This window comes from Sebastes umbrosus, chromosome 21 (genome assembly GCF_015220745.1).
Source record: "Sebastes umbrosus isolate fSebUmb1 chromosome 21, fSebUmb1.pri, whole genome shotgun sequence".
Taxonomy (NCBI): domain Eukaryota; kingdom Metazoa; phylum Chordata; class Actinopteri; order Perciformes; family Sebastidae; genus Sebastes; species Sebastes umbrosus.
This window is the reverse complement of record NC_051289.1, coordinates 1,478,767-1,504,290: the sequence shown is the minus strand read 5'-3', so window position 1 is coordinate 1,504,290 and position 25,524 is coordinate 1,478,767. Positions and strand designations below refer to the sequence as shown.

Genomic DNA, 25,524 nt, shown 5'->3' with positions numbered 1-25,524 from the left:
AGGTCTGAACAGCGCCGGTGTTATTGTGTGACTTTGGTGTTTTAAAGGGTTATTTCGGATTCAACAGAGTCCCACAATAACACAAACAAACTAACCGATCGAGGCAGCGGTAGACCGGCAACTGGTCTTGTTGCTTAGATAACGTCTTCAGGTCCCCGTCAGAAAGCGGTGTCTGACAGCGAGGTAAAGCTGTGAAAATATTCTAGATATAGCGTACACTTAAACTAATTTTTCTAGGTGTCTAAAATGCGTTTTGCTGCAGTATGTTGTTTTACTCCTATGCTGGTACTCTAAACTCCGTCTAATACACTGACTATGGAGAAGAACCTCATACAACCACACTGAGAAACACCACAACTATCCCTTTAACGTTAATCTCCGTCCTCAGATGCTCTATCAGCTGGTATCAGCAGTCTGTGATGTTCACAGTATTCCAGCAGGTATTTTGTAATAAAGAATAGTTAATGTACTTTCAGTTACACCACGAGAAGAAGCTGCATTGCATTCTGGTCTATTTCCTGCTCGATGTGGATGTTGTCTGTGATGGATTTCCCTGCTGCAAAAGAAGCTTGATATTTACTGTTTAGATCTGTGAATCGTTCTCTACTTCTGAAAACATCTGGATGTGACGTCACTGACCCTGAAAAGCAGAGAACATCACCGACTGCTGACTTCATAACAGTGAGGGTGGGTTTAATTCTTTACATTTAGCCGCTGCCTGACGTCCCGTCTCCCGTCTCCTCCCTCCCTCCCTCTCTCCTCTAGTTGCAACACTCCACGTAGTTTGCCGGCAGCATGCCAGACTTGCCGGTCCGCTGCACGGTGCCGTACATCCAGCCCTCGTCGATGGGCTGAGCGTTGACGATGACGTCGCCGTCCCTGAACGAGACCTCGTCGTGGTCCTGAGCCGCGTAGTCGTACAGCGCCCGGTAAACACGCTGCCAACAACAGGAAAGGGACAAGTTAGACTTTGACTTTCTTTTCTCTTGAACCGGATCTGAAGTTCCTAAACTGATCCAGATCTCTTAGTTCCAGTGAAGGGAAATCTTAAAGCTGCAATGATATATCAGACAGTAGGATGCTTTGAATGCTAAATGGACTTGTATTTATATACATCAGCAATACGTCATCCAGAGTCGGCTCTCAAACCATTTCCATGTCCCTCACAGACGGTAACAGAGAAAACAGAAGAAGTTGAAACACGTCTCCAAACTTCTACTTTAAACAAACCGCTAGTAGTAATAACGCTACGCTGAAGAGTTGCTGTGTACGATACGACGGTACGACGGTACGGCGGAGTATTAGGGCCACATTGAGGAAAACATAAATAAATTTGAGAATAAAGTAGTAATTTTACATGTTATTTTCTTTTTTTATGTTATGACTTTATACTCGTAATATTCCGACTTCTTTTTCTCGTAAAGTTATGACTTTATTCACGTAATATTACAACTTGTTTTTCTCATAATATTCTGACTTTATTGTGTAAATCTCAGATGTTATTTCCCTCAATGTGGCCCTAATACTCCGTAGTACATTGTCTCTTTGGCCCTCACTGCATTAGACTTATATACTATATACTTAGACTATAAACTGTGTTACCTTCATCACAATGATCACATGTTTTGCGGCTCCAGACAGATTTTTTTTTTGCCTGAAATGGCTCTTTTGGTAGTAAAGGTTGCTGACCCCTGACTTAGCCTAACTGGATTCAATCAGATATGTAGAGATGCCTGGATCAGAAATGTCCTCCACTGTGTTGGACGGGGGAAGACTGAAGGGACATGGATATTCACATATTATATCTGCTTATTCACACACCGATGGCTCAGCCTTCGAGAGCAGTTTAGGGTTGGGTATCTTGCCTAAGGGACACTTTGACATGACGGCTCATGAAATGGGACGTACCATGGTGGCTGAATGCGGCGGGGAGGTGACAGATCTGACAGATGACATGCTGGTCTGGTGCATGTAGCCGTGATACTGCTGCTGCTGCTGCTGCTGCTGCTGCATGTGGATGCCCTGATGATACGCTCCAGGAAGGACTGGAGCTGGACCGGAGACAAACACAGAGACAGACAGAGAATATGAGTCAAAGAAGAGCCTCCTCTCTGCTGTGAACACACTGTGGGTTTTAGGGAAACGATGTGATTCAAACGGTTAAACAACCTGTAAGAGGACGGAGAGGTTAGTCAGTTCTATTTGTTGGATTAGAGACTTCAAAACAAAAACACATGCGAGCGTGCGTCTCCGTCAGCGTCTCCGTCAGCGTCTCCGTCAGCGTCTCCGTCAGCGCCTTAGTCCTGCAACACGCGTGTGAGTCTAAGTGAGAAAAGACGACGTGAGTAATAAAGGTACCAGGAGTCCCGGCGCTGCTGCGGTCCCAGAGGTCAGAGGTCAGCGAGCTGACGGACTGAGCGTGGCTGTGGGTGAGAGACTGCTGGGAGGGCTGCCTGCTCAGCCTGCGGTCGGCCCGCTCTGACAGGCAGCACGAACCACAACACAAGGAGAGGAAACGAGGAGAGGAAACGAGGAGAGGAGAGAAAAAGAGAAATAAAAGTAAGGAATTTTTGATCTAATGAGAACAAACAGATAGATATTGACGTCTTTAAGCCTCTGAGAGGTGAAGTACCGGACATCCGGCGGAGGCTCTTGGACTGGACGTCGTCCTCCAGAGGGTCAAAGTCAAAGATGGAGCCGGGGTCGGTCCTCCACACCTTCAGGTCTTCAGAGAGGAGGGAGACGTGTTTACATGGCCTGTGTACACCTATCTATATCTATATCTATATATCTATACCAGGGTGATCACACAACACAGCTCGTCTCATCTCAGCAGATATCAATCAGACATTTCAGCTCTAATAAAAGAAGGAACCGCTGGAGTCAGAGTCGGGATCCACTGAGAACAGTTATTACATATCAGAATATGAAACAAGCTGAAAACCTGGAGAGAAGCAGAGTCAGAAAAGTTTGAAGACTGATGTTATGAACCTACCTGTCAACCCTCCCGTTATTCATCGCTCTCTCACGGTTTCCTCCCGAGATCACAATTCTCCCTCATTTCTCAAGATTTAGGACGAATGCTCACCCCCTTTTTCCTTTTCGTTACCTTCAGTACCTACATACTTATCTCTCTACCTACCTCCCTACCAACCTCCCTACCTCCCTATCTCTCTACCTCCCTACCTCCCTCCCTCCCTCCCTCCATCTCTACCTCCCTACCTCTCTACCTCCATACCTCCCTACCTCCCTACCTACCTCCCTCCCTCCCTCCCTGCCTCCCTCCCTAACTACCTCCATACCTACCTACCTACCTACCTACCTACCTACCTCCCTCCCTGCCTCCCTCCCTAACTACCTCCATACCTACCTACCTACCTACCTACCTCCCTCCCTACCTACCTATCTCTCTATCTACCAACCTCCTTACTTACCTACCTTCCTCCCTCCCTCCCTACCTCCCTCCCTAGCTCCCTTCCTCATCTCTCCCTCCCTACCTACCTCCCTACCTCCCTATCTCTCTATCTACCTACTTCCTTACCTACCTACCTTCCTCCCTCCCTCCCTACCTATCTATTGTCCGTATACAGTGTGAGGTGACTGACCTACGATGATGCCCCCTGGTCGTCTGTCCATCTCCATCGCCTGGGGGTGGATCCCTTTGCTGTATCCCGCCTCTCCCATCATCTGATTGGCTCTCTGGTAGCGCTCCATGCTGGGGTCGTCCAATCCCGGCGGGCAGCCTCGGCCGCGCGCACGCTCAAACTCCTCGTGGTACTTGGCCTGTCGGAGGGAAGAAACCGGAACAGGCGATGACACGTCAAAGAGTTAATACAAATAAGAAATATATAAAGAGTTAATACACACATTAGTGTTAGAAACTACACACACACACACACACACACACTCACGGGGTGCATTTGGTCAGTGAGCAAATAAAACACACACAAGAAATCCTTTAAAATCTTTTATTATCCACACACACCGTACTGGTACTCTGGCCGGTCTCCATGGAAACTGGAAATGTAACCGCTGTAAAATCTCCTTCAGTGCAGTAAATGCCTTCAAGTTTGTCCTTAACTAACTAAGGAAACCTTTTTTTGTGCAACAACCTGCCAAGGAGAGCGAGAAGGTCCCGACACACCAATTCTTGTCGTGTCTGATGACATCATTCTGCATAATAAATAGCCTTCTGTTTACAGCTGTGCGTCTGTGCTCAGCCGGTCAGATTCACGGCCGTGACGGAACACGTCGTGGAAGGCAAAAACATGAAGAATCAAACATGCTAGACTTTCTGTCGGGACGTCGTGAGGCGTCCCAGACGCGGCGTTGGTTGTCGTGTACTACGACACACTACATGAGATATAACCATCGATTGTCGCACACGATACTCATTTATCGTTTCCAATCCGAGTGGACACCCTACGACGGCCGCGTCGGGCTGCAATCGGGCTGATATCGTGTAGTCTGAACCGGCCATAAGTGGTGAGTGAGAGCGGTGTGAAAATGGTCGGCAGACGCCGCTTTGTTTTATGTACGTATCATAACGGCTTGAATATCCGCCGTCTTCCTGTTTCCCTTTCTGAGTGATGAATACAGACTACCGCCACCTGCTGGTGTGGAGAGTTATTTCCTCTCATGCAGGCGCAGAATGTACGTGCTAACTGGCCGTCGGGTGTCGTTTTTGCGGTGTGTTCGAGTGCAGCTTGTCGGCTAAGACAAAGGCGAGGCGACGCAACAGTCGGCCTTCGTCGGCGCTAGTTCTCTGATGTCGGGTCGGTGCGTCTGGGCCTTAAGTGAAAGAGAAAACTTAAGGTGCTGTGTGCAACCGAGAGTTTGTCTCTCTGAACCAGCAGAGTTCCTCCAGTAACCAACACACACACACACACACTGCTCTGCCCTGCGTGCTGCGTGGCGGTCGGTGTTAGTAGCGGTGCGTCAGTCCCACCCGCGGTGCCACGTCACTCATGTTAGCTCCTTCCACAGCCTGGACGGGAGCCACGGCAACCAGGCAACCGCTACCATGGAGACGGAGTCCTGTGACTTCCTGACACGCCTGTACTCGGGCGTGTCCAGCTCGCTGCAGCAGCGCCCCTTCATCTCCTGCAACCCGCGCTGGTACTTCACCTGTTCACACACACACACACACACACGCACACACACGCGCACACACACACGCGCACACACACACACACACACACACACACACACACACACACACACACACACACAAATGATATAACCCCGACAAGTTAGCATCTGTGTATTTACTTGTGAGTGTGTGTGTGTGTGTGTGTGTGTGTGTGTGTGTGTGTGTGTGTGTGTGTGTCTTGCCGAGCTGATGTTCTCCTGGTTCTGTCGGACTCTCTCCAGTTCTGGAGTCACTCCGACGCTGCAGGCCTTCACGGCGCTCTGCTTGTACTTCACCTGGTGGGAAACATGATGTTGTATGAAGAAACCAGACGACACAGTATTATACGGTGTCTGTAGTCTGGACTTGATGCGTTACAGATGTTGAGCGTCATCTTTTCTTGTAAAACGTCCAGTGTGATCTGTAACACCGGCGTCCTCACCGAGCTGATGTTCTCCTGGTTGCGTCGGACTCGCTCCATCTCAGGCGTGTCCATGACGGCGGTGCCTCGACCCACTTCCTCTCGGTACCGGACCTGAGCAGAGCACAGATTAAGAACCTTTTCACAGGTCCACACCAGCTGTGTTTCCATCCAGCTGTCAAGAGAGGTTTAAGCAAACTTCTAAAAATGTCCCAAAAAAAAGAAATGTGAATTAGGAGCGTTTCCATCAGCTGGTTTGGAGCGAATAAACTCAGCATGAGTTTATGATTTTATTCTATTTTATTGTTATTTTATTAATCACTTATCTTATTTAATTTAAGTTGTATAATTTTATTCTATTTTAATTTTTATATTAATCACTTATTCTATTGTATTAAAGCAGTAAAATTGTATTGTATTTTATTGTCATTTTATTAATCACTTATTTTATTGAATCTAAATTTATAATTTTATTGTTATTTTATTAATCATTTATCTTATTGTATTGAAGTTGTATAATTTTATTTAATTTAAGTCATTATATTAATCACTTATTTTATTGTATTTAAGCTGTAAAGTTTTTTTCTATTTTATTGTAAAAACTAAAAATCCGTATCAGGATCGTCAGCGCTTCCTGCAAAACCTATTTTAAACGTGTATTTAATATTTTTGTGCGTGATTATTTATAGTGTATAAGAGCTAATGTGGACGTAAACAGTACATCACTGATCCTCTTGGCGTTCTCTCTGGCGAGGACGATCTCTGGCGTCTCTGTGACTGAGGACATCAGACCTCTCATCAGCTTGGAGTCCCAGCAGTAGCGCAGCTAGAGGGCGACAGAGAGCTGCTGTAACAACACTGAGTCAGTGGGAATGAACTGAAGGAGATGATGAAGCAGTGTGTGGACTCACTGAGCTGAGGTGTCTCTGGTTGGCTTTGACTCTCTCCATCTCTGGTGTCTCTGAACCCAGACTGTAGCGTCCCTTCAGACGCTCCGCCTCGTCCTTATACTTCTTCTGTAAGGAGAGAGGGAACGAGACGTCCTTTCACTCACAAACCCACATCTCTCACCTTAAAGTCCCCCAGTCAAAGAACGTAACGCTTCCGCCATTTTGGACTGAAGCGACTACCAGACGCCAGAGCTGTTGTCAAAAAAGCGAGTGTCGTCTCATTACCCAATATGATGCTGTGACATCACACACACACACACACACACCTGGCTGTAGACGTCTTTGAGGTAGGAGGCGTGCAGCAGCTCAGGAGTGTCTGTAACCGTCCCGTACGAGTGTTCTCTGAGCGGCTCCGTCTGCTTGTAGGACCTCTGTGACACACCAACAGATAATACGTCTCTTACTGTACATACTGAAATCATAATACTGTCAAGGAGGAACATATAATTAAAGGTCAGCTAATTAATTCATTTTGACTAATTTAATATATGATAAAAATGAAAGCCACTACGAAGAGAGCGTTACCTGGCTCTGGATCTCCGAGGCTCTCTTGACTCGTTGTATCTCCAGGACGTCGGCGCTCAGCTCCATACCTTTACCTACGATGTCCCGCTCTAAATCCCGGCGGTACTCCTTCTGCAGACGGAAGACACAACGCCAACAACAACAACAACACACGTCAACACTCAGGTCAAAGTCCCATTAGGGCTGCACGATGATAGCCTAAATGATAATCACCATTATTTATAGATTTAGGCAAAACGGCGTGTAAACGTCAATATCACAGTCGATCATGATCATTTAATTGTGGGACGCCAAAATCGTAATTAATATTTGATTAACTGTGCAGCCCTACGTCCAATCACCTGTGCTCTCTAAGTATGTGTGTGTGTGTGTGTGTGTGTGTTTGTGTGTGTGTTTTACCTCGTTCAGTATCCGATTGGCGTTTCTGACCCTCAGCAGCTCAGGTGTTTCCTCCAGCCCGATGCCGGATGAGCCCCGCCCCTTCACTTCCTGCTCCAGGTCCTTCCTGTACGCCTTCTACAGAGAGTCAACATGTTATTATCACGATAACTTTGACAGCACTAAATTTAACGTGACAGAAAAAGTGTTTTAAAATGCCATATGTGTTTGTTACCTCGCTCAGCAGGCTGCTGGCGTGGCAGGCTGTCAGGTATCCAGGTGTCTGGTCTGCGTCCATCAAGGCTTTCCCTTTAATCTGCTCCTCGTAGTCCCTCCGATACTCCCTCTGAGGGACAGAGACATGAGGACAAAACAATAAGAAGACAAGAAAACACACACACTCTTTGACTGTTATCGTCTTGTGGAAGCTCAGATTTCGTTAGTTTGCATCAGAGAGCGGTGATGAAGAGCAGCGGTGATGAAGAGCAACGGTGATGAAGAGCAGCGGTGATGAAGAGCAGCGGTGTTTTACCTCGCTCTGCAGCCTCTGTGCTTCTTTAGACACTCTGTACGTCTGAGTATCTCCAAACTCCATCTGAGAGCGACCTTTGTTCCTCTCGTACTCCTCTCTGTACTTCACCTGAAACAACACCCATTCATTTAGTTACTGATAAACAGAGAGGAGGAGGAGGAGAGAGGAGGAGGAGGAGGAGGAGGAAGATGAGGAGGAGGAGGAGGAAGAGGACGAGGAAGAGGAGGAAGAGGAGGAGGAGGAGGAGGAGGAGGAGGAAGAGGATGAGGTGGAGGAGGAGGAGGAGGAAGAGGAGGAGGAGGATGAGGAGGAAGAGGAGGAGGAGGAGGACGAGAACGAGTAGGAGGAAGAGGAGGAGGAGGAGTAGGAGGAAGAGAAAAAGGAGGAGGAGGAGGAGAAGGAGGAGGAGGAAGAGGAGGAGGAGGAGGAGGAGAGGCAGCATTAGTGTGAGCAGTGACCTGGCTGTGCAGCACTGCGTTCTCCCTGTGGTGGAGCTGTTCGGCCGTGTCCACAGCTGAGTGGTACTGAGCCTTCGTCTGCTCGTACTTCTTCTTATACTCCACCTGAACACACACACACATGTACAATATATACATATAGTATATTTGTACTTTCTGAACCGTCAGTATTGAGTTGTGAAGCAGCTGAGCGGCGGTGTCGTACGTTACTCTGCAGCTTGCTGGCGTGCAGGACGTGCTCCAGCTGCAGCAGGTTGGGCAGGTCTGAAGAACCTTCTGCTTTCTGGTTCTGGTTGGTTTTATACTTCACCTGGAGGACAGAACGAGAGTCATGTCAGCGCTGAAGACTCTCAGATGATTTTAAAATGATGATCAAAGTTAACGCAAATTAATTTTAATGCCACTAATTTCTTCAACGCATTAATGCAACTTGTGATTGAAGCTAGAGTGAAGATACTGGTGTCATATGAAACTATAAAACCTGATGAATCCATCGGTACCAACCATGTCATAGCGTTATTTAGACTACCAATAGATTCATCAGGTTCTTTAGTTTCATATGATACCAGTATCTTCACTCTAGCTTTAAAACTGAGCCGCTACAACCTAAAAATCACAAGTTCCCGCTCATACATGATTGGTCAATACGACTCTATAAACCCATCCTCTGGGCTGATTTGGTGCCAAAACCCAGATCTAAATTCCTCCACTAAAAAAAAAAACCTGCGTTCAGAAAGCTGCCCGTTCACCACGATGCTGAAAAGCAGCCTCTGAGTGAACGTGCAGTGTTTCTGAACACCGGGCAGCGTTCAGCACAACACGCCGTTACGTAACGCTGTGGAGAGGAAAAGGGCTCTTTTCTTGTGGCTGTGTGGGCAACAAGCAAACTAACACTGAACCGTGTGTGTGTGTGTGTGTGTGTGTGTGTGTGTGTGTGTGTGTGTAACCTCTTCAACTTCTCCAGCTCTCATCCTACAATCCCTCTCCATTTGCCTTACAAAGGGTTGCCATGGTTACGCCCACACAACAGAGTGTATTTCAGTGAGTGTGAGTGAATGAGATACACACACACACAGTTTGTCTCGATGGTCGAGCAGAACAGAAAGACGTCTTCAGGTGAACTGGAGGGAAGTAATCTGATTACTCTGATGAGTTCTGGTGAATCATAATAATAAATCGGGATGATTACATAAAGACTCGATGACGTCTAAATAACAAAGTGTGGATTCGTCCTGCTCGTCAGCTCTGATCATCAATACTTAAAGAGGCAACAGACCAGTTTTCTACATTAACTTATCATTATGAAGTCAATGTAATAGCTATAGAATAATGACACCATGGCGTTTAGATTAGTTCCCTATAAGCCTCGCTTTCACTATGTAACGGAACCTGGAACGATGAACCTCCCAGTGAAACGCAATTAATCACACATTTTTTATCTGTTCAAAATGTACCTTAAAGGGAGATTAGTCCAGTATTTAATCCTCTTATCAACATGGGAGTGGACAAATATGCTGTTTTATGCAAATGTATATATATATTTATTATTGTAAATCAATTAACAACACAAAACAATGACAGACATTGTCCAGAAACCCTCACAGGTACTGCATTTAGCATGTCTGTAAAGGGGAGACTCGTGGGTACCCATAGAACCCATTTACATTCACACATCTGGAGGTCAGAGGTCAAGAGACCCCTTTGAAAATGACCGTGACAGTTTTTCCTCGCCAAAATTTTGCGCAAATTTGGAGCGTTATTTAACCTCCTTCACTACAAGCTAGTCTGACATGGGTGGTACCGATGGATTCATCAGGTTTTATAGTTTCATATGATACCAGTATCTTCACTCTAGCTTTAAAACTGAGCTCGCTACAACCTAAAAATCACAAGTTGTGTTAGTGCGTTAAAGAAATGAGAGAGATCTATTAGAGAGAGGTCATGTGACCACGTGGTTCACTCACCTGACTGGCCAGAGCAGCAGCAGCTTGTGTGTGTTTGAAGGAGAGACAGTCCAGAGGGTTGTAACAAGGCCTCTGGCCCTTTAAATCTCTGTCGAAGCTCTCCTTATACTTCACCTGCAGAGATGAACAGACGCTGGTCATCTGTCCTCAGTCGTACCTTATCATCTGCCCAATGCATGCTGGGTAAACCGTGTGTGTGTGTGTTACCTGGCTGGCCAGCTTTGAAACCTCGTTGGCGTGTTGGATGTCGGTTCTGTCCAAAAGGGAACCGTCGCTGTAAACCGGCTGCTTGGTGTTACTCTTATAGGCTACCTGTGGAAACCACACACACACACACACACACACACACACACACACACACACACACGCACACGATAAACAACAATGTATATATGTGCGGTAACGACATACACACTAACTTATGTGCAGACGAACACCAAAATGTAGAAAGAAACTCGCATGTACACTGATGTTTAGAAGATGCACAAAAAAAATGCATGCACACACACACACACACTCACAAAGAATCAAAAAAGACACAAAATGGACACACTCATGCTGCACACACGCACACACACACCTTACATAATGACAGTTCAGTGTTAACAGCAGAACGTTTTCTATAATTAATCAGCGGTTCCACTCAGAGAACAGCTGGTGAACGGGACGGTTGTCATGGAAATGAATGTTGGATGGGACGGAGTTACATGTTCACACACACACACACGCACGCACACGCACACGCACGCACGCACGCACGCACGCACGCACGCACACACACACACACACACACACACACACACACACACACAGAGAGAGACTCACGTCGCTGGCCAGTTTAGCAGCGTTGGTGGCGTTGACGATGTCGGGTCTGTCTGCCTCAGAGTTGTAGTGATGAAGCTCCTCTCTGCCTTTTCTGTAGCCGACCTGAGACCAGCAGAGACAGTTATCACAGCAATAGTGCCGTTAAATGCAAAATACAGAACAAGAATAAAACCAGACACATCTTCGTCTCTTTCTCCCCAAAACACGGAGCTTTACCTAAAGGCTAAATGTTAAAACAGCGGCTTGGTGCTTCAGTGTTTTCGGGGTAGAACAGAGCTTTGGTTATGGAGCCATAGGAGTGCCATAATGAAGAATAAATCTGTAAAAAATTATGAAAATAAATTATGAAATATAATGAGGAATAAATAAAAGGATAAATAAATGTGGAAATATAATAAGGAATAAATAAATAAATAAATAAGTAAATAAATAAATGTGGAAATATAATGAAGAATAAATAAAATAATATATAAGTAACAAAATAAATGTGGAAACATAATGAGGAATAAATAAAAGAATACATAAGTAAATAAATAAATGTGGAATTATAAAGAGAAATAAATGAATAATTAAATAAATGTGGAAATATAAAGTAAAATAACAAAATATAAAAGAATAATCATCAATAAGCATTGACATTTATTTTCACAATTAGTTGTTTATTTATTTCTGTATATATTTGTTTAAAAAATATATATTTATTTGCATATAATTTTTTTCTCTATCTCTTTTTATTTTTTAAATTGATTTATTTTTACAGAATGTTATTTATTTATTTTTATACCTTTATTTTTCCTTATTCTTCTCCCTATTGCTTTTGCTAAACCTTGAAGAGGCCAAGCTGTCAATCAGCTGTCATAAATAAATAAATACATAAATAAATAAATAAATAAATAAAGTAATTTATATGCAATAAATAAACAAATAAATAAACTCTTATGACTCCATATTTGTTTTGCCTTGCTATATTTGTGTTTTTTCGATGCTGTGCCTGCCGTTTTCGTAGCTTCCTCTTGGATGCGTGCTCACTATGTGGTACCTGGTCGTTAACGTTTTTATAGAGGTTGAAGCCCTGAAACGTCCCGAACACAACAACATAATAAAACCCAGGCAGAGGGCTGCAGGCTCTCTGCAGAAACAGACACCACCACACACTGCCAGAGGGTCAGAAGTGATGACTGAGAGGGATTATTTTAGTATCAGTCTATACATTGATGAGCTGCTGGTCAGTTTCTGCCTGGTTGCTGTCCACACAATCACAAAGCAGTGTCACATAATCATTTGTTTTTTTGTTTTGTGTGTGATATTACACTGAGAAGTTCAGAACAAACACGTATTTACATCGCTCTGGTTCCTGTTGACCTCCATGGCGTGCTCCACCTCCGGCAGTGCTTTCATGTTGGTGTAGCTGGACTTCCCCTTCTCACGGTTATACTTCTCCTTATAGAACTTCTGCAGACGGACAGACAGACAGAGAGGCAGAGGAGGAATGAAGGAGAGGAAGAAACACAAGTAGATGACTAATTCAGCCCAACGAGTGAAAACACACTTGTTCATTCGTCTAAAAATAATACGAACAGCTTCCAACTGTGAGAATGAGAAGTCCACAGCATGACGCAGAAATGAGAATTAAACTGAGTGAAGATTAACGGACCTGCTGTCTTCGGTGTTCACATTTAAAAACCAAATGAGAGGTATTACGTGTATTTTGTTATCTGCTGATGAAGCTGATGGAGGTTTCCGTTGGCAGACCTTCATCTGGTAACATTCAGGCGTCAAAAGCATCTTTGTGGGACATAATGTGTTTAAAATCACCCAGGAAGAGGAGACCGGAGATACAAATAAAGGTCAGTGACAGTGCTTCAGCACAACAAGTAGGCCCTCATCGTACAGTAGAACATTCTATGGAGGACCGAACCTGCCAAATCAAAAATAAATTAATAAATAAATGACTTGATTAGTAAATAAATGTCATTAAATATAGCAAAAATGATATTAAAAATAAATGTAGCCATTAATTAATTGATAAAATGTGACATAAATTGATATTTATTTTTTCCGTTATTTATTTATTTTAATAAAATTTAAAATGTATTTATTAATTGTTGCATTTATTTATTTATTTTTGCATATATTTTTTATTTATTTATTAATTTTTGCATTTATTTTCTATTTATTTTTAAATGTAAGTATTTATTTATGTATTTATTTATTTATTTATGCCCGATTGATAAAATGTGACATAAATTGATATTTCTGTTTTCCCTTTTATTTATTTTAATACAATTTTAAATTTATTTATTAATTTTTGCATTTCTTTTTCATTTGTTTATAAATTGTTGCATTTATTCATTTTTACAAACATTTTTTATTTATTTACTTATTTTTGCATTTCTTTTTTATATATATTATATTCATTTTTAAATGTAAGTATTTATTTATATATTTATTTATTTAAGCCCGATTTTCCCTTTACATTTCACCCCTTATTTATTTACCCAAACTTATTTATTTCTATATTCTGACTTTTTACATTTTTTTTATGCATTTCTGCCTCATTATGCAAATGAAGGGTGCTGTCATCAGATCAAAAATAAATAAATACATTTTAAAATTAACAAAAATAAATACAAAAATAAATAAAAGGGAAAATTAAACAGAAAAGTAAATAAATAAGGAAAAATTAATACAAAGATAAATAAATAAAGAAGCAAATTAAAACAGAAATATCAATTAATGTCATATTTTATCAATTAATTAATGGCTATATTTAATTTTAATATTATTTTTTCTACATTTAATGACATATTTATTTATTTATCAAGTCATTTATTCATTTATTTTTTTATTTTGGCAGGTTCTGCTTTTAAAACCATGACACATTTTTTAAAAGATGAACTGTATTTTTCTTTGGTCCTGCAGTAAACCTCACAGATAACAATCAAAATAAAAGGTTTGGTAACAAAGACATCACATAGTATTTCTGTTCAGCTTGTGTGTCTGAGATCAGTTGCATTGTACCAGTGTTCTGCAGACAGTCTGGACTGCTGTTGTCTAGGTAGTCTACGTTATACGCTCCAGTTAGCGCCACATTGCTCGGTCAACAGACACGAAACCAGAAAGCTTCATGTCCCAGTTTATTACCCCGAGCTCTGACTTCCTGCCCTCCGGGTCGACTGACACCAAACAATAAACCTCATCATCTGTGGACCGCACAGTCAAACACACTTCAGCAGACCACACAGTCTGACAGCATCTCTTCACATTCCTGCTTATATACATAAACAGCCTCACAAAGTGTTGACCAACATTAACAAACAGGAGCTTAAAGCTGCTCCATAAAAGAATATTACCTGAGCTTTTTTATACGGCTGTACCGAATAAAGACGTAACTTAAACTGGGATGTTGATGATGTGATATATCTATGGTCATCACTCTAAATAAAGAATGAATGAATGAATATAACTCGTAGAGCTGGAGAGTAAACGGGCAACAAATGTTGTTTTTCAAAGGCTAAACGCCAACAAATGTGGATTGAAGCAGAATATTTTGTTAGATAAAAAACATGTTGTGACATTTGAAATGATTACATCTCTCCTTTTTTCAGTAAATGTTGACTTTTGGATTTTACAACGCTCTGGAGTTATTTGAAATTAGGGCTGTCAATCGATTAAAATAGTTAATCGCAAATTAATCGCACATTTTTTATCTGTTATATGCAGATATTAGGGCTGTCAAAGTTAACGCGATAATAACACGTTAATGCAAATTAGTTTTAATGCCACTAATTTCTTTAACGCAACTTGTGATTTTAGGTTGTAGCGGCTCAGTTTTAAAGCTAGAGTGAAGATACTGGTATCACATGAAACTAGAAAACCTAAAGAATCCATTAGTAGCCTAAATAACACTCCAAACATACATATCGGAAATTAATCGCACATTTGTATCTGTTCAAAATGAACCTTAAAGGGAGATTTATCAAGTATTTAATCCTCTTATCAACATGGGAGTGGACAAATATGCTGCTTTCTGCAAATGCATGTATATATTTATTATTGTAAATCAATGAACAACACAAAACAATGACAGATATTGTCCAGAAACCCTCACAGGTACTGCATTTAGCATAAAACAATATGTTCCAATCATAACATGGCAAACTGCAGCCCAACAGGCAACAACAGCTGTCAGTGTGTCAGTGTGCTGACTTGACTATGACTTGCCCCAAACTGCATGTGATTATCATAAAGTGGGCATGTCTGTAAAGGGGAGACTCATGGGTACCCATAGAACCCATTTACATTCACACATGTGGAGGTCAGAGGTCAAGGGACCCCTTTGAAAATGATAGTTTTTCCTCGCCAACATGTAACGTAAGTTTGGAGCATCATTTAGCGTTCTTTATTTATTAATCTTTGAATTAATTTGAAATAATCTTTTATTTATTTTTTTATTACTTTTTTTTAACTTCTATTTATTGATGTAGTTGTATTATTTTCTTTACATTTATTTATTTATTTTTGTATTTATTTCTAAATGTATGTATTAATTTATGTATTTATTGATTTTTGCGTGATTTTTCCTTCACCCCTTATATACATTTAAAAAATAATAAAAAAAAAAAATAATAAATAAATAACAATAATGGCCATGACAGTTTCTCCTCCCCCAAAATGTAGCGCAAGTTTGGAGCGTTATTTAACCTCCTTCATGACAAGCTAGTATGACATGGTTGGTACCGATGGATTCATCAGGTTTTATAGTTTCATATGATACCAGTATCTTCACTCTAGCTTTATAACTGAGCCGCTACAACCTAAACGTTGCGTTAATGCTGTGGTGATCTTCAGAGGTGTTCAACCTGCCGCTGCTGTTTGTCTGGACTGTGTGGGCAGTAGGTCAGTGTCTGTGTCCTCGGGCGCTGGAGCAGCTGCTCTCTGTGTTCACGCCTCAGCAGACAAAACGACACTGAACACATCACCACACAACACGCTCCCTCTGTGTGTGTAAAACAGAGAGCATCTTGGGATGATACTGTTTAAATACTCCCCGTTTACTCTTTAGTTAGAGATCATCATCGTCTCTCCTCAGCGGCTGCTCTCCTCTGAGCTCTCATCTTTTAGCTTCAGGGTGGATTATAATCAACCTGCGTGACATCTGCCTCACATTTACAAAATACCTCTTAAGTACCCCAAAAGGCTGCTCTTTACTTACTGAGATCTTATGCAAACAGCAGCAATGATGTCAGTCTGCTCGCAGATATTTTGCAGACAAAGCAGATATTTTTCTTTCTCTGGGTGGCTCTAGTGTATGACTGTAAATATCTACTTTTAAAATCTCTGAGATTAAAGTGGTACATTTCAGAGAAAAAAAGTCATAAATTTAGGAGAGAAAAACTTGAATATTCTCTGACATTAAAGCGGTAAATTTACTGGAAAAAAACTCATATATTTAGGAGAAAAAAAGAATATTATAAGATTAAAGTGGTAAATGGTGGTCACACGGTGAAGGTCACCGACTCACGTCGCTCTGCGTCTTGGTCAGCTCTTTGGCGAAGACGGTCTCGATGGTTTGGGGCATCTGGGCGTACAGACTGCAGCCGGCTTCCTTCTTACCCTCCCCCCTGTACGCTTTCTGCAACGCAACACAGACACTTTTTACAGTGCAAAACATTAAAAACACCAACCAGATTATGAGTCGGCTCCCGTTCTTTTAAAGGAGCTGCCTATCTATACTGTATATTAATTATGATTAGAAAGAACGATGTTCATCAGTTCCACACAGAGATCTATGATGAAGCATTATAGACTTATTCTAAGTGTTCACAGACAGTGACTGAAGGTCGTCCGGTACCTCGCTGTGCAGCTGACTTTGCTCTTTGGCGTGTTGAGTTTCTTTGGTCTCAGGCAGCAGAGAGTAGAGACAGTTAACCAGCTCCTTCTTACCCGCCTCCTTGTATTTACTCTGGCAGCAGAAAACAACAACATCACATATCAATTACTGCTACACATTATATATATGTATATATATAATCTGTATAAGGTGGATGGATAAAGACACATTTTAGTGATGCATCACGAAGATGAAGAGAAGCACAGTGTTCAGATTCAGATTCATAAATCAGACTCTGAATCTCTGATTAATTATTAATCTGTAATGTTGTAAAAAGCAGGAACTGTCTGTTCCAGACAAACACACATTAAAATATTCACAGTATCACACAGAGAGAGTGTTTCTCACCTCGCTGTGCGTCTCAGCCATCTCTTTAACAAACTGAGTCTCCAGAGTTTCAGGCAGCAGAGAGAACAACGTGTTGGGCAGATCCTCTTTGTCCTTCTTGTACTTCGTCTAAGAGAACGACACAAAACATACATCAAAGATAGAAATATATTTCCTATTGTTAGAAAACAACGGCGTATTAGGGCCATTGTAGGTTAAAATAAAGACACTCCGAAGCCGGGAGAGAAGGGTAATATTCAGAGAAAAAAAAAAACTTGGATATTAAAGTGGTCAATTTACGGGGAAAAAACTCAAAAATTTAGGAGAGAAAAAATTTAATATTCTCTGACATTAAAGTGGTAAATTTACAGAAAAAAACTCAAATATTTAGGAGAATAAATTTGAATATTCTCTGAGATTAAAGTGGTAAATTTACAGAGAAAGAATTCACAAATGTATGAGAGAAAAACTTAAATATTCTTAGATTAAAATGGTAAATTCACAGGAAAAAACTCAAATATTTAGGAGGAAAAAAAACATGAATTTTCTGAGATTAAAGTGGTAAATTTACGGGGGAAACAAAATCACAAATTTAGGAGAGGAAAACATGAATATTCTCTGACATTAATGTGGTACATTTACTGGAAAAAACTCAAATATTTAGGAGGAAAAAAACATGAATTTTCTGAGATTAAAGTGGTAAATTTACGGGGAAAAACACAGATATTTAGGAGAAAGAAAACATGAATATTCTCTGAGATTATAAAGTCATAAATTTGCAAGAAAAAAATCTGAAATTCTCTGAGATTAAAGTCACTAATTTATGAGAATTTCATAACACTACAGAAGGCGCAACAGAATTTAGACAGCGGTTCACGTTACCACGTTTTTAATGGTGGCATCTGTGGTGTGATGAGGTTGATCCTTGGAAAGTGAAGCGATGTGGTTCCTTGACAAAAAATGTTTTTCCGAGTTTCTTTTCATAAATTTGTGACTTTATAATCTCAGCTAATATCCAAGTTTTTTCCTCATATATTTACAACATTAAGATCAGAGAATATTCAAGTTTTTTAATGTATATTTGTGTTTTTTTTCTCGTAAATTTACGACTTTAATTTTGTAAATTCTGAGTTTTTCTTCTGAATATTACGTCCTCCCCCGGCTCTGTCATTTTGTTTTTTAACCTACAATAACCCTAATACGCCGTCGTATCATCTCCTCCCCTAAAAACTGTGAAACTGGAGTGTGAAAGTGAAGAAATACACGACAATATCTTAACTTTGACGTAGAAACACACTGACTCACCTCACTCTGAAGTTCAGAGATGTGCTTAACAAACTCCATCTCTTTGGTCTCCGGCATCTGGTGGAAAACACTGCTGCTGATCTCCTGTCTGCCTTTCTGCTTGTATTTATTCTGCAACACACCGACACGGGAAGATGAATATGTTCCAGAAAATAAATCAACAGGTGTGTTTGGTCCTGTGATGTTTGTTTTCTTTATGCCAAAATGAAAGAATCAAATCAAACGTGAGTCTCCGTCCTCCAGAGAACTCTTAGTGAGGACTTAATCCAAGCTTTCAGAGGATGGAACCACGGCTGTGATCACACCCACCTCACTCTGAAGCTCCATGGCGGCTTTAGCGAACTTCATCTCTTGTGTCTCGGGCAGAGCAGAGTACAGGTTGGTGCTCAGCTCTTTCCTCCCTCCTTCCCTGTACTTCACCTGGAGAGGACACAAAGGACAGGACAGGACAGGACAGGTGAGACACACAGACAGGTACCGGACAGACGCCAGGCTAAGAACACTAAAACAAACTTTAACCTAACGCTATGAAGGTGTCTGTTAACAAGCTGACTGGAGGACTCAGAGTGAAGCTGGACAGTAACGCATTCTCACGCTATGATGTCAGAAATAAAAACATCTGAGGTACAGAATGACATTTATGCAGAACTAAAGAATGGAAACGAACGACGGAGTATTAGGGCCACATTGAGGAAAAAAAATAATCTGAGATTATGAGAATAAAGTCATAATATTATGAGAATAAAGTCATAATATTATGAGTACTGGTTGGTGGAAAATACCATTTTTCTCTTAAAGTTATGACTTTATTCTCATAATACTCCGATTTTTTTCTCTTTAAGTTATGACTTTATCCTCGTAATATTACAATTTTGTTACAACGTAAAGTTATGACTTTATTCTCGTTATATTACAACTTTTTTTCTCTTAATAATAAGACTTTATTCTTGAAATCTCAGATTGTTTTTCCCCTCAGTGTGACCCTGATACTCCGTCGTAGAAACGTAACTGTGACACAATAAACGAAATGTTAACTGCCATGAATTATCAACCTGATTTTTTAAATGTAAATATATGAATGAGTATAAACTAAAGTATAAAACATGATTGTATGATTTGGAAAACGGTCTGCAGTATTTGTAATCTGTCATAAATACATAAAAAACACTGGTATGGTCGTTGCTATCTGGGAAATAAAAGACTCTTTAATGAGCAGCAGTCGTGCTGAGAGAAACACTGAAACAATAAATGACTGGTTCTTTCTGCGTACCTGACTCTGCAGCTCCGAGGCCTCTTTAACGTGAAGCGTCTCCAGAGTTTCAGGCAGCTGGTGGAACAGACAGCTGCTCGCCTCCTTCCTGCTCGCCTCCTTGTACCTGGCCTGAAGGAAACATCAGCTGTTAGCTGCCGTTCCCGCCACACGCCGCTGTTTCAGCTCAGCTGGTGTTAGCCACCGCTGCTGCTCTGGTGTCCCAAAACTTTCATGAGTGGACGTCTTTTTGACGGTCGACAGAGACGTTAAATTGATGTCTTTTGGACGTGTCTTTGCTCAGTGTGAAACATGCTAAATCTGACAGTTAACAGGCTGAATTCAGTGGCTTGAATCCAGTGAAATGACAGAGAAACAAGAGGATAAAGGAAGAGCAGTAATAAGTGTCTCCTCTCACCTCGCTCTGCAGGTCGGAGACGGTTCTAGCCAACTGAGTCTCGGCGGTTTGAGGCAGCTGAGAGTAGAAGCTCTGAGAGAGGCTCCTCATCCCGTCCTCCTTGTATTTACTCTGCACAGAGAGACATCGCACTCATTCAGGAATAAAAACACATTACAAGGAATACATCCTCATGTCTACCTAGTCCAGGGGTCAGCAACCTTTACTATCTAAAGAGACATTTTAGGCAACAAAAACAAATCTGTCTGGAGCCACAAAACATGTGATCATTGTGATGAAGGTAACACAGTTTATAGTCTAAGTATATAGTATATAAATCTAATGCAGTGAGGGCTAAAGAGACAATGTACTACGGAGTATTAGGGCCACATTGAGGGGAAAAACATCTGAGAAAAAAAGTCGGAATATTCCGAGAATAAAGTCAGAATTTTACGAGAAAAAAAGAAAATAACACGTAAAATTACTACTTTATAATATTATGACTTTATTCTCTAAATAGATTCTCAGATTTATTTTTTTTCCCTCAATGAGGCCCTAATACTCCGTCGTACCGTCGTACCGTTGTACCGTCGTACCGTCGTACCGTCGTACCATAGACCTACAACAATGATCAATAAAAATGAAAATGTAAACACTAAACAGTTATTCATTTCCATTTCTTTAAATCCACAGGAAGCCTCTGGAGAGGAGCTGAAGAGCCGCTTGTGGCTCCGGGGCCGCAGGTTGCTGACCTCTGACCCAGTGTGTGTGTTAAGGTTTGTGAAGTTCACCTCGCTCTGCAGGTCGGACATCTTGGCGGCGAGCTGCGTCTCGGCCGTCTGCGGCAGCTGAGCGTACAGACTGGACGACATGGACTTCTTCCCGCTCTGCTTGTACTTGTTCTGGAGGAAACAACAACAAGCGACTCATGACAGAGAGCACGCCGACCCAGCTGAGCATGTGCACGAGTGCATGTGAATAATAGATGTGTGCGTACCTCGCTCTGCAGCTCCGTAACCTCTTTAACGCGCTGCGTCTCCAGAGTCGCAGGCAGCCGGTGGTACAGAGAGCTGCTGGCCTCTTTCTTTCCTGCTTCCTTGTACTTGACCTGCAGAGAGACAACGAATACCACGTTGTACGAGACAGGAAATGGTTTTAATCAGGGCTGTCAGTCCAGTCACATTTTTTAGACAACTCTCTAGAACTTTTATTTAAGAACCTCTCATGTTGGTATCCTATGAAGAGAACCTGCCAAAATCAAAAAATAAATAAATAAAAATGTCATTAAATGTAGCATAAATAATATTAAAAATAAATGTAGCCATTAATTAATTAATCAATTAATTTTTCAAATGTGACATAAATTGATATTTCTGTTTCTCTGTGTTTCTGTCCATCCCTTTTATTTATTTATTTCTTATTTATTTTTTATTAATTTTTAAAATGTATATAATGGGTGAAATGCAAAGGAAAAATTGTGCAGAAATAAATAAATAAATGCATAAATACACACATTAAAAAAATATATTAAAAATAAATACAAACATATTTAAAAAAGTATTAAAAATAAATACATGAATAAATAAAAGGGAAAATTAAACAGAAGAGTAAATAAATAAGGGAATTAATACAAAGTCAAATAAATGAAGAAGCAAATTAAAACAGAAATATCAATTTATGTCACATTTGATGCCTACATATATGTATATATATATATATATGGCTGTCAATTGATTCAAATATTTAATTGTGATTAATCGCAAATTATTCGCACACTTTTTATATAAAATATATAATAATAAATATATATACACGGTATACTGTATGTATATATAAGGGGAGACTCGTGGGTACCCATAGAACCCACTTTCATTCACATATCTTGAGGTCAGAGGTCAAGGGACCCATTTGAAAAATGCTCATGTCAGTTTAGAGCCTTGTTTAGCCTCCTTTGCGACATGTAAGTCATTTCCTGAGGTTTTCTAGTTTCATATGATTGGCTTTAAAACATGGCGTTAAAACAAATGTGCATTATTATCGCGTCCTTTGTGTTGTGGCTGACATTTGTGGATAGTTTAATTGTCAGGAGAAGCTTTCACTTGCTTTGAAAAGAACAAACATTAATGTTGTCTGCAGATTCACATGAAAACAAGCAGCTGCAGGTGAAGAGACACCAGAGAACGGAGCAAGCAAAGCTGATGTTTGTTCAGAGAACAGAGATGATGAAGAGAGAACAAAAAGGAGGAGGAGGAGGAGGAGGAGGAATCCAGCAGCTCTGAATGTGTCTCAGATAAGAAGACCAGAATAGACAGCAGTGGTCAGTTTATCTGCAGCGTGTTAACATGTTGGAGTGTTTGAGATGGAGCTCACACTCCTCACTGACGTACGAACATTCCTCAACCTTCAAAGGTGTTCTTCTACATTTCCTGAGGCTACATCCACACAGATACTTTTTAAAAACACAGAACTGTTGCTACATTTATGCCCAGCGTCCTCCGGCATTTTCAAGCCCCTAAAACGGAGACGTTTGAACGTTGCGTTTTAGACTGGACCGTTGAAAACGATGACGCAGACGCCCACGTTTGCTTCTTGATTGGGTCTTATATCAGTCATGACGTGTCCTTCCCTGATTTGCCAAGAGAACCTTCTCTGGAAGAAAACAAACGACATCCGCCTCGACTAAAGAACGCATACTGACAAGAAGGGAAAATCAGTTGCAACATCAGCGCCCAGCAGCAGAGCTACTCTTCCGCCATTTTGGACTGAAAGCGTCTACCAGAAGCCAGTAAAATGTCCTCCTACAAAGAGCCGTACAAAAGTGAAACTACATTATTTCTATTCTATTGTCATAATTTGGCGGCAGAGCTACCGCAGCGCCATCTAGCTGCTGTTGACAAAAAAGCACCAGAGTTTCGTCTCTTCGCTTCTAGACTCTTTGCCTCGCCCACCGGTGGTTAATTCAACGTGGATAACGGGTTAGAGGCGTTGCTGACCTTGTTGGTGAAGCTATTATTCCAGTTCTTTGCATCAATTCCCGTGTCCAGCGCTGCTTCCTGTTTACACCGGCACACGCATGCTCAGCGTAGTAGGGACGGAGATTAATTCTGAAACGGAACTAAAACGCTCGTCTGGACGGAAACCGTTGTTGTTTTAGTGTGCATGTAGTCTTACTGTCAACAAATCACAAGAAAAAGTGTGTCCGTCCGTCCGTCTCCTCACCTCGCTGTGCGTCTCAGCCATCTCTTTAACAAACTGAGTCTCCAGAGTTTCAGGCAGCAGAGAGAACAACGTGTTGGGCAGATCCTCTTTGTCCTTCTTGTACTTCGTCTAAGAGAACGACACAACACACACATAAAAGATAGAAATATATTTCATATTGTTAGAAAACGACGGCGTATTAGGGCCACTGTAGGTTAAAATAAAGACACTACGGAGCTGGGAGAGAGGGGTAATATTCAGAGAAAAAAACATGAATATTCTATGAGATTAAAGGTCCCATATTATAAAAAAGTGAGATTTTCATGTTTTTTTATTATAAAGCAGGCTTTAGTCCTATATAAATACTGTGAAAGTATCCAAACACTCAATCCACAGGGAATTACACACAGCCCGTATTCAGAAACTCTGCATTTGAAACAAGCTGTCAGGATTTCTGTCCATTCGTGATGTCACAAATATTCAATATTTAGTCCCTTGACATAATTTTAAACGTAAACATTTTAAATGTGTCCCAGTTTATTCCTGGTTGCAGTGGATGTGAATGTCATCAGCTGACAGGAAGTACACATGGACCCAAGCTGTTGCCTAGCAACACAATTCTGTTGCAAATCTGTCAAAATGCGCTAAAACGGAGCGTTTCAGACAGAGGGTGAATACAGGTATATTCAGGCTGACAGTATGAGGAAAATAAAGGGTTTCTTGAACATTACAGCATGTAAACATGTTCTAGTAGAAACACAAAATACAAGTATGAAGCTGAAAATGAGCACGATATGGGACCTTTAAAGTAGTACATTTACTGGAGAAAAATCAAATATTTAGGAGAAAGAAAACATGAATATTCTGAGATTAAAGTGGTAAATTTCAGGGAAAATAATTCACAAATTTATGAGAGAAAAACTTGAATATTCTGCGATTAAAGTAGTAAATTTACGGGAAAGAAACTCACAAATTTAGGAGATTATTTGAGATTATAAAGTCATAAATTTGCAAGAAAAAAAAAAATCACAAATTCTCTGAGATTAACGTCACACATAAGGCACGACGAAATTTAGACAGCGGCTCACGTTACCACGGTTTTTAACGGAGAGGCGTCTGTGATGTGATCTGTGGTCGACATTAAATCTTCCACTTGTTCCTGTTTGTACCGCAGAGTTATGATAAAACTTTTAAAAACTTTAAAACCAATTTCATTTAGTTTTCTTCACAGAAATTAATGAATTGCTGAGACATACAGCTGTATGTATATTTTTTAAAAGTTGTCTTAAACTGAGTTTCTACCAAGAAGTAATTTTAGTTTCTGGGCTACTTTTTAAGTAAAATTAAGAAGGTCTTGTGACCCCCCGTGAAGCTTTTGGCGACCCTTAGTGGGTGTCGGGACCCCCAGGTTGGGAACCAGTGCAGTAACTCTGTATGAGGCGTTCAGGGTCCTCACCTCACTCTGCATCTCTGACATCTGCTTGGCGAACTGGGTCTCTGCCGTCTCGGGGAGGAGCGAGTACAAGTTCTTCCCGATCTCCTTCTTCCCGTCTTCTTTATACCTGACCTGAGGAACAGCACACAGAGCTCAGACACCCGGCGGACGGAGAGACTCACCTGTGTGCTGCTCACCACTCACCTCGCTGTAGAGGCCGCTCAGCTCTTTAGCCAGCTGTGTCTCGGAGGTTTCAGGTAGCTGGTGGTACAGAGAGCCGCTCACCTCCTTCCTACCGTCCTGCTTATACTTCACCTGCACAAAGATGGCAGAACAGAGGGATAACTGACAGAATTAAAGGGACAGCAGGGAGATCAAAAGCTGCGTATATGAGCTGTGGGCTCGCTGCATTCTTCTGTTGGCCGTTGACATCAGAAAAGCCACTGAAGACCAGCTGATAGCTTTTTTTGTATTTGTATTTATTCCTGCAGAATTAAATGTCTTAGAATCTGTCCATCCTGAGTGTAGTGTGATCC

At 41.3% G+C, this 25,524-nt stretch overlaps 1 protein-coding gene across 3 annotated transcripts in view; it reads right to left on the bottom strand.

Annotated features, from left to right (window-relative positions):
- Window positions 1–25,524, bottom strand: part of nebl (nebulette) — an 86,085-nt gene continuing 60,561 nt past the window's right edge. The window contains exons 39-71 of one of the 3 annotated variants that reach the window (XM_037756530.1): window positions 25,193–25,303; window positions 25,010–25,120; window positions 23,575–23,682; window positions 21,353–21,463; window positions 21,147–21,257; window positions 20,377–20,487; window positions 19,980–20,090; window positions 19,019–19,129; window positions 18,710–18,820; window positions 17,426–17,533; window positions 17,039–17,149; window positions 16,709–16,819; window positions 12,526–12,636; window positions 11,185–11,286; window positions 10,567–10,671; window positions 10,360–10,473; window positions 8,601–8,705; window positions 8,396–8,500; window positions 7,938–8,045; window positions 7,641–7,751; window positions 7,427–7,543; window positions 7,028–7,138; window positions 6,769–6,873; window positions 6,464–6,568; window positions 6,274–6,378; window positions 5,574–5,666; window positions 5,335–5,427; window positions 5,023–5,127; window positions 3,606–3,783; window positions 2,633–2,725; window positions 2,359–2,478; window positions 1,909–2,051; window positions 1–938 (exon numbers count right to left, since the gene is read on the bottom strand). In XM_037756530.1, coding sequence (XP_037612458.1) covers window positions 762–938; window positions 1,909–2,051; window positions 2,359–2,478; window positions 2,633–2,725; window positions 3,606–3,783; window positions 5,023–5,127; window positions 5,335–5,427; window positions 5,574–5,666; window positions 6,274–6,378; window positions 6,464–6,568; window positions 6,769–6,873; window positions 7,028–7,138; window positions 7,427–7,543; window positions 7,641–7,751; window positions 7,938–8,045; window positions 8,396–8,500; window positions 8,601–8,705; window positions 10,360–10,473; window positions 10,567–10,671; window positions 11,185–11,286; window positions 12,526–12,636; window positions 16,709–16,819; window positions 17,039–17,149; window positions 17,426–17,533; window positions 18,710–18,820; window positions 19,019–19,129; window positions 19,980–20,090; window positions 20,377–20,487; window positions 21,147–21,257; window positions 21,353–21,463; window positions 23,575–23,682; window positions 25,010–25,120; window positions 25,193–25,303 — 3,732 coding nt within the window. In that variant the 3' untranslated portion in view covers window positions 1–761. The remainder of the gene's footprint in view (window positions 939–1,908; window positions 2,052–2,358; window positions 2,479–2,632; window positions 2,726–3,605; window positions 3,784–5,022; window positions 5,128–5,334; window positions 5,428–5,573; window positions 5,667–6,273; window positions 6,379–6,463; window positions 6,569–6,768; window positions 6,874–7,027; window positions 7,139–7,426; window positions 7,544–7,640; window positions 7,752–7,937; window positions 8,046–8,395; window positions 8,501–8,600; window positions 8,706–10,359; window positions 10,474–10,566; window positions 10,672–11,184; window positions 11,287–12,525; window positions 12,637–16,708; window positions 16,820–17,038; window positions 17,150–17,425; window positions 17,534–18,709; window positions 18,821–19,018; window positions 19,130–19,979; window positions 20,091–20,376; window positions 20,488–21,146; window positions 21,258–21,352; window positions 21,464–23,574; window positions 23,683–25,009; window positions 25,121–25,192; window positions 25,304–25,524) is intronic. The other 2 variants (XM_037756531.1, XM_037756532.1) reach the window with 2 other exon arrangements.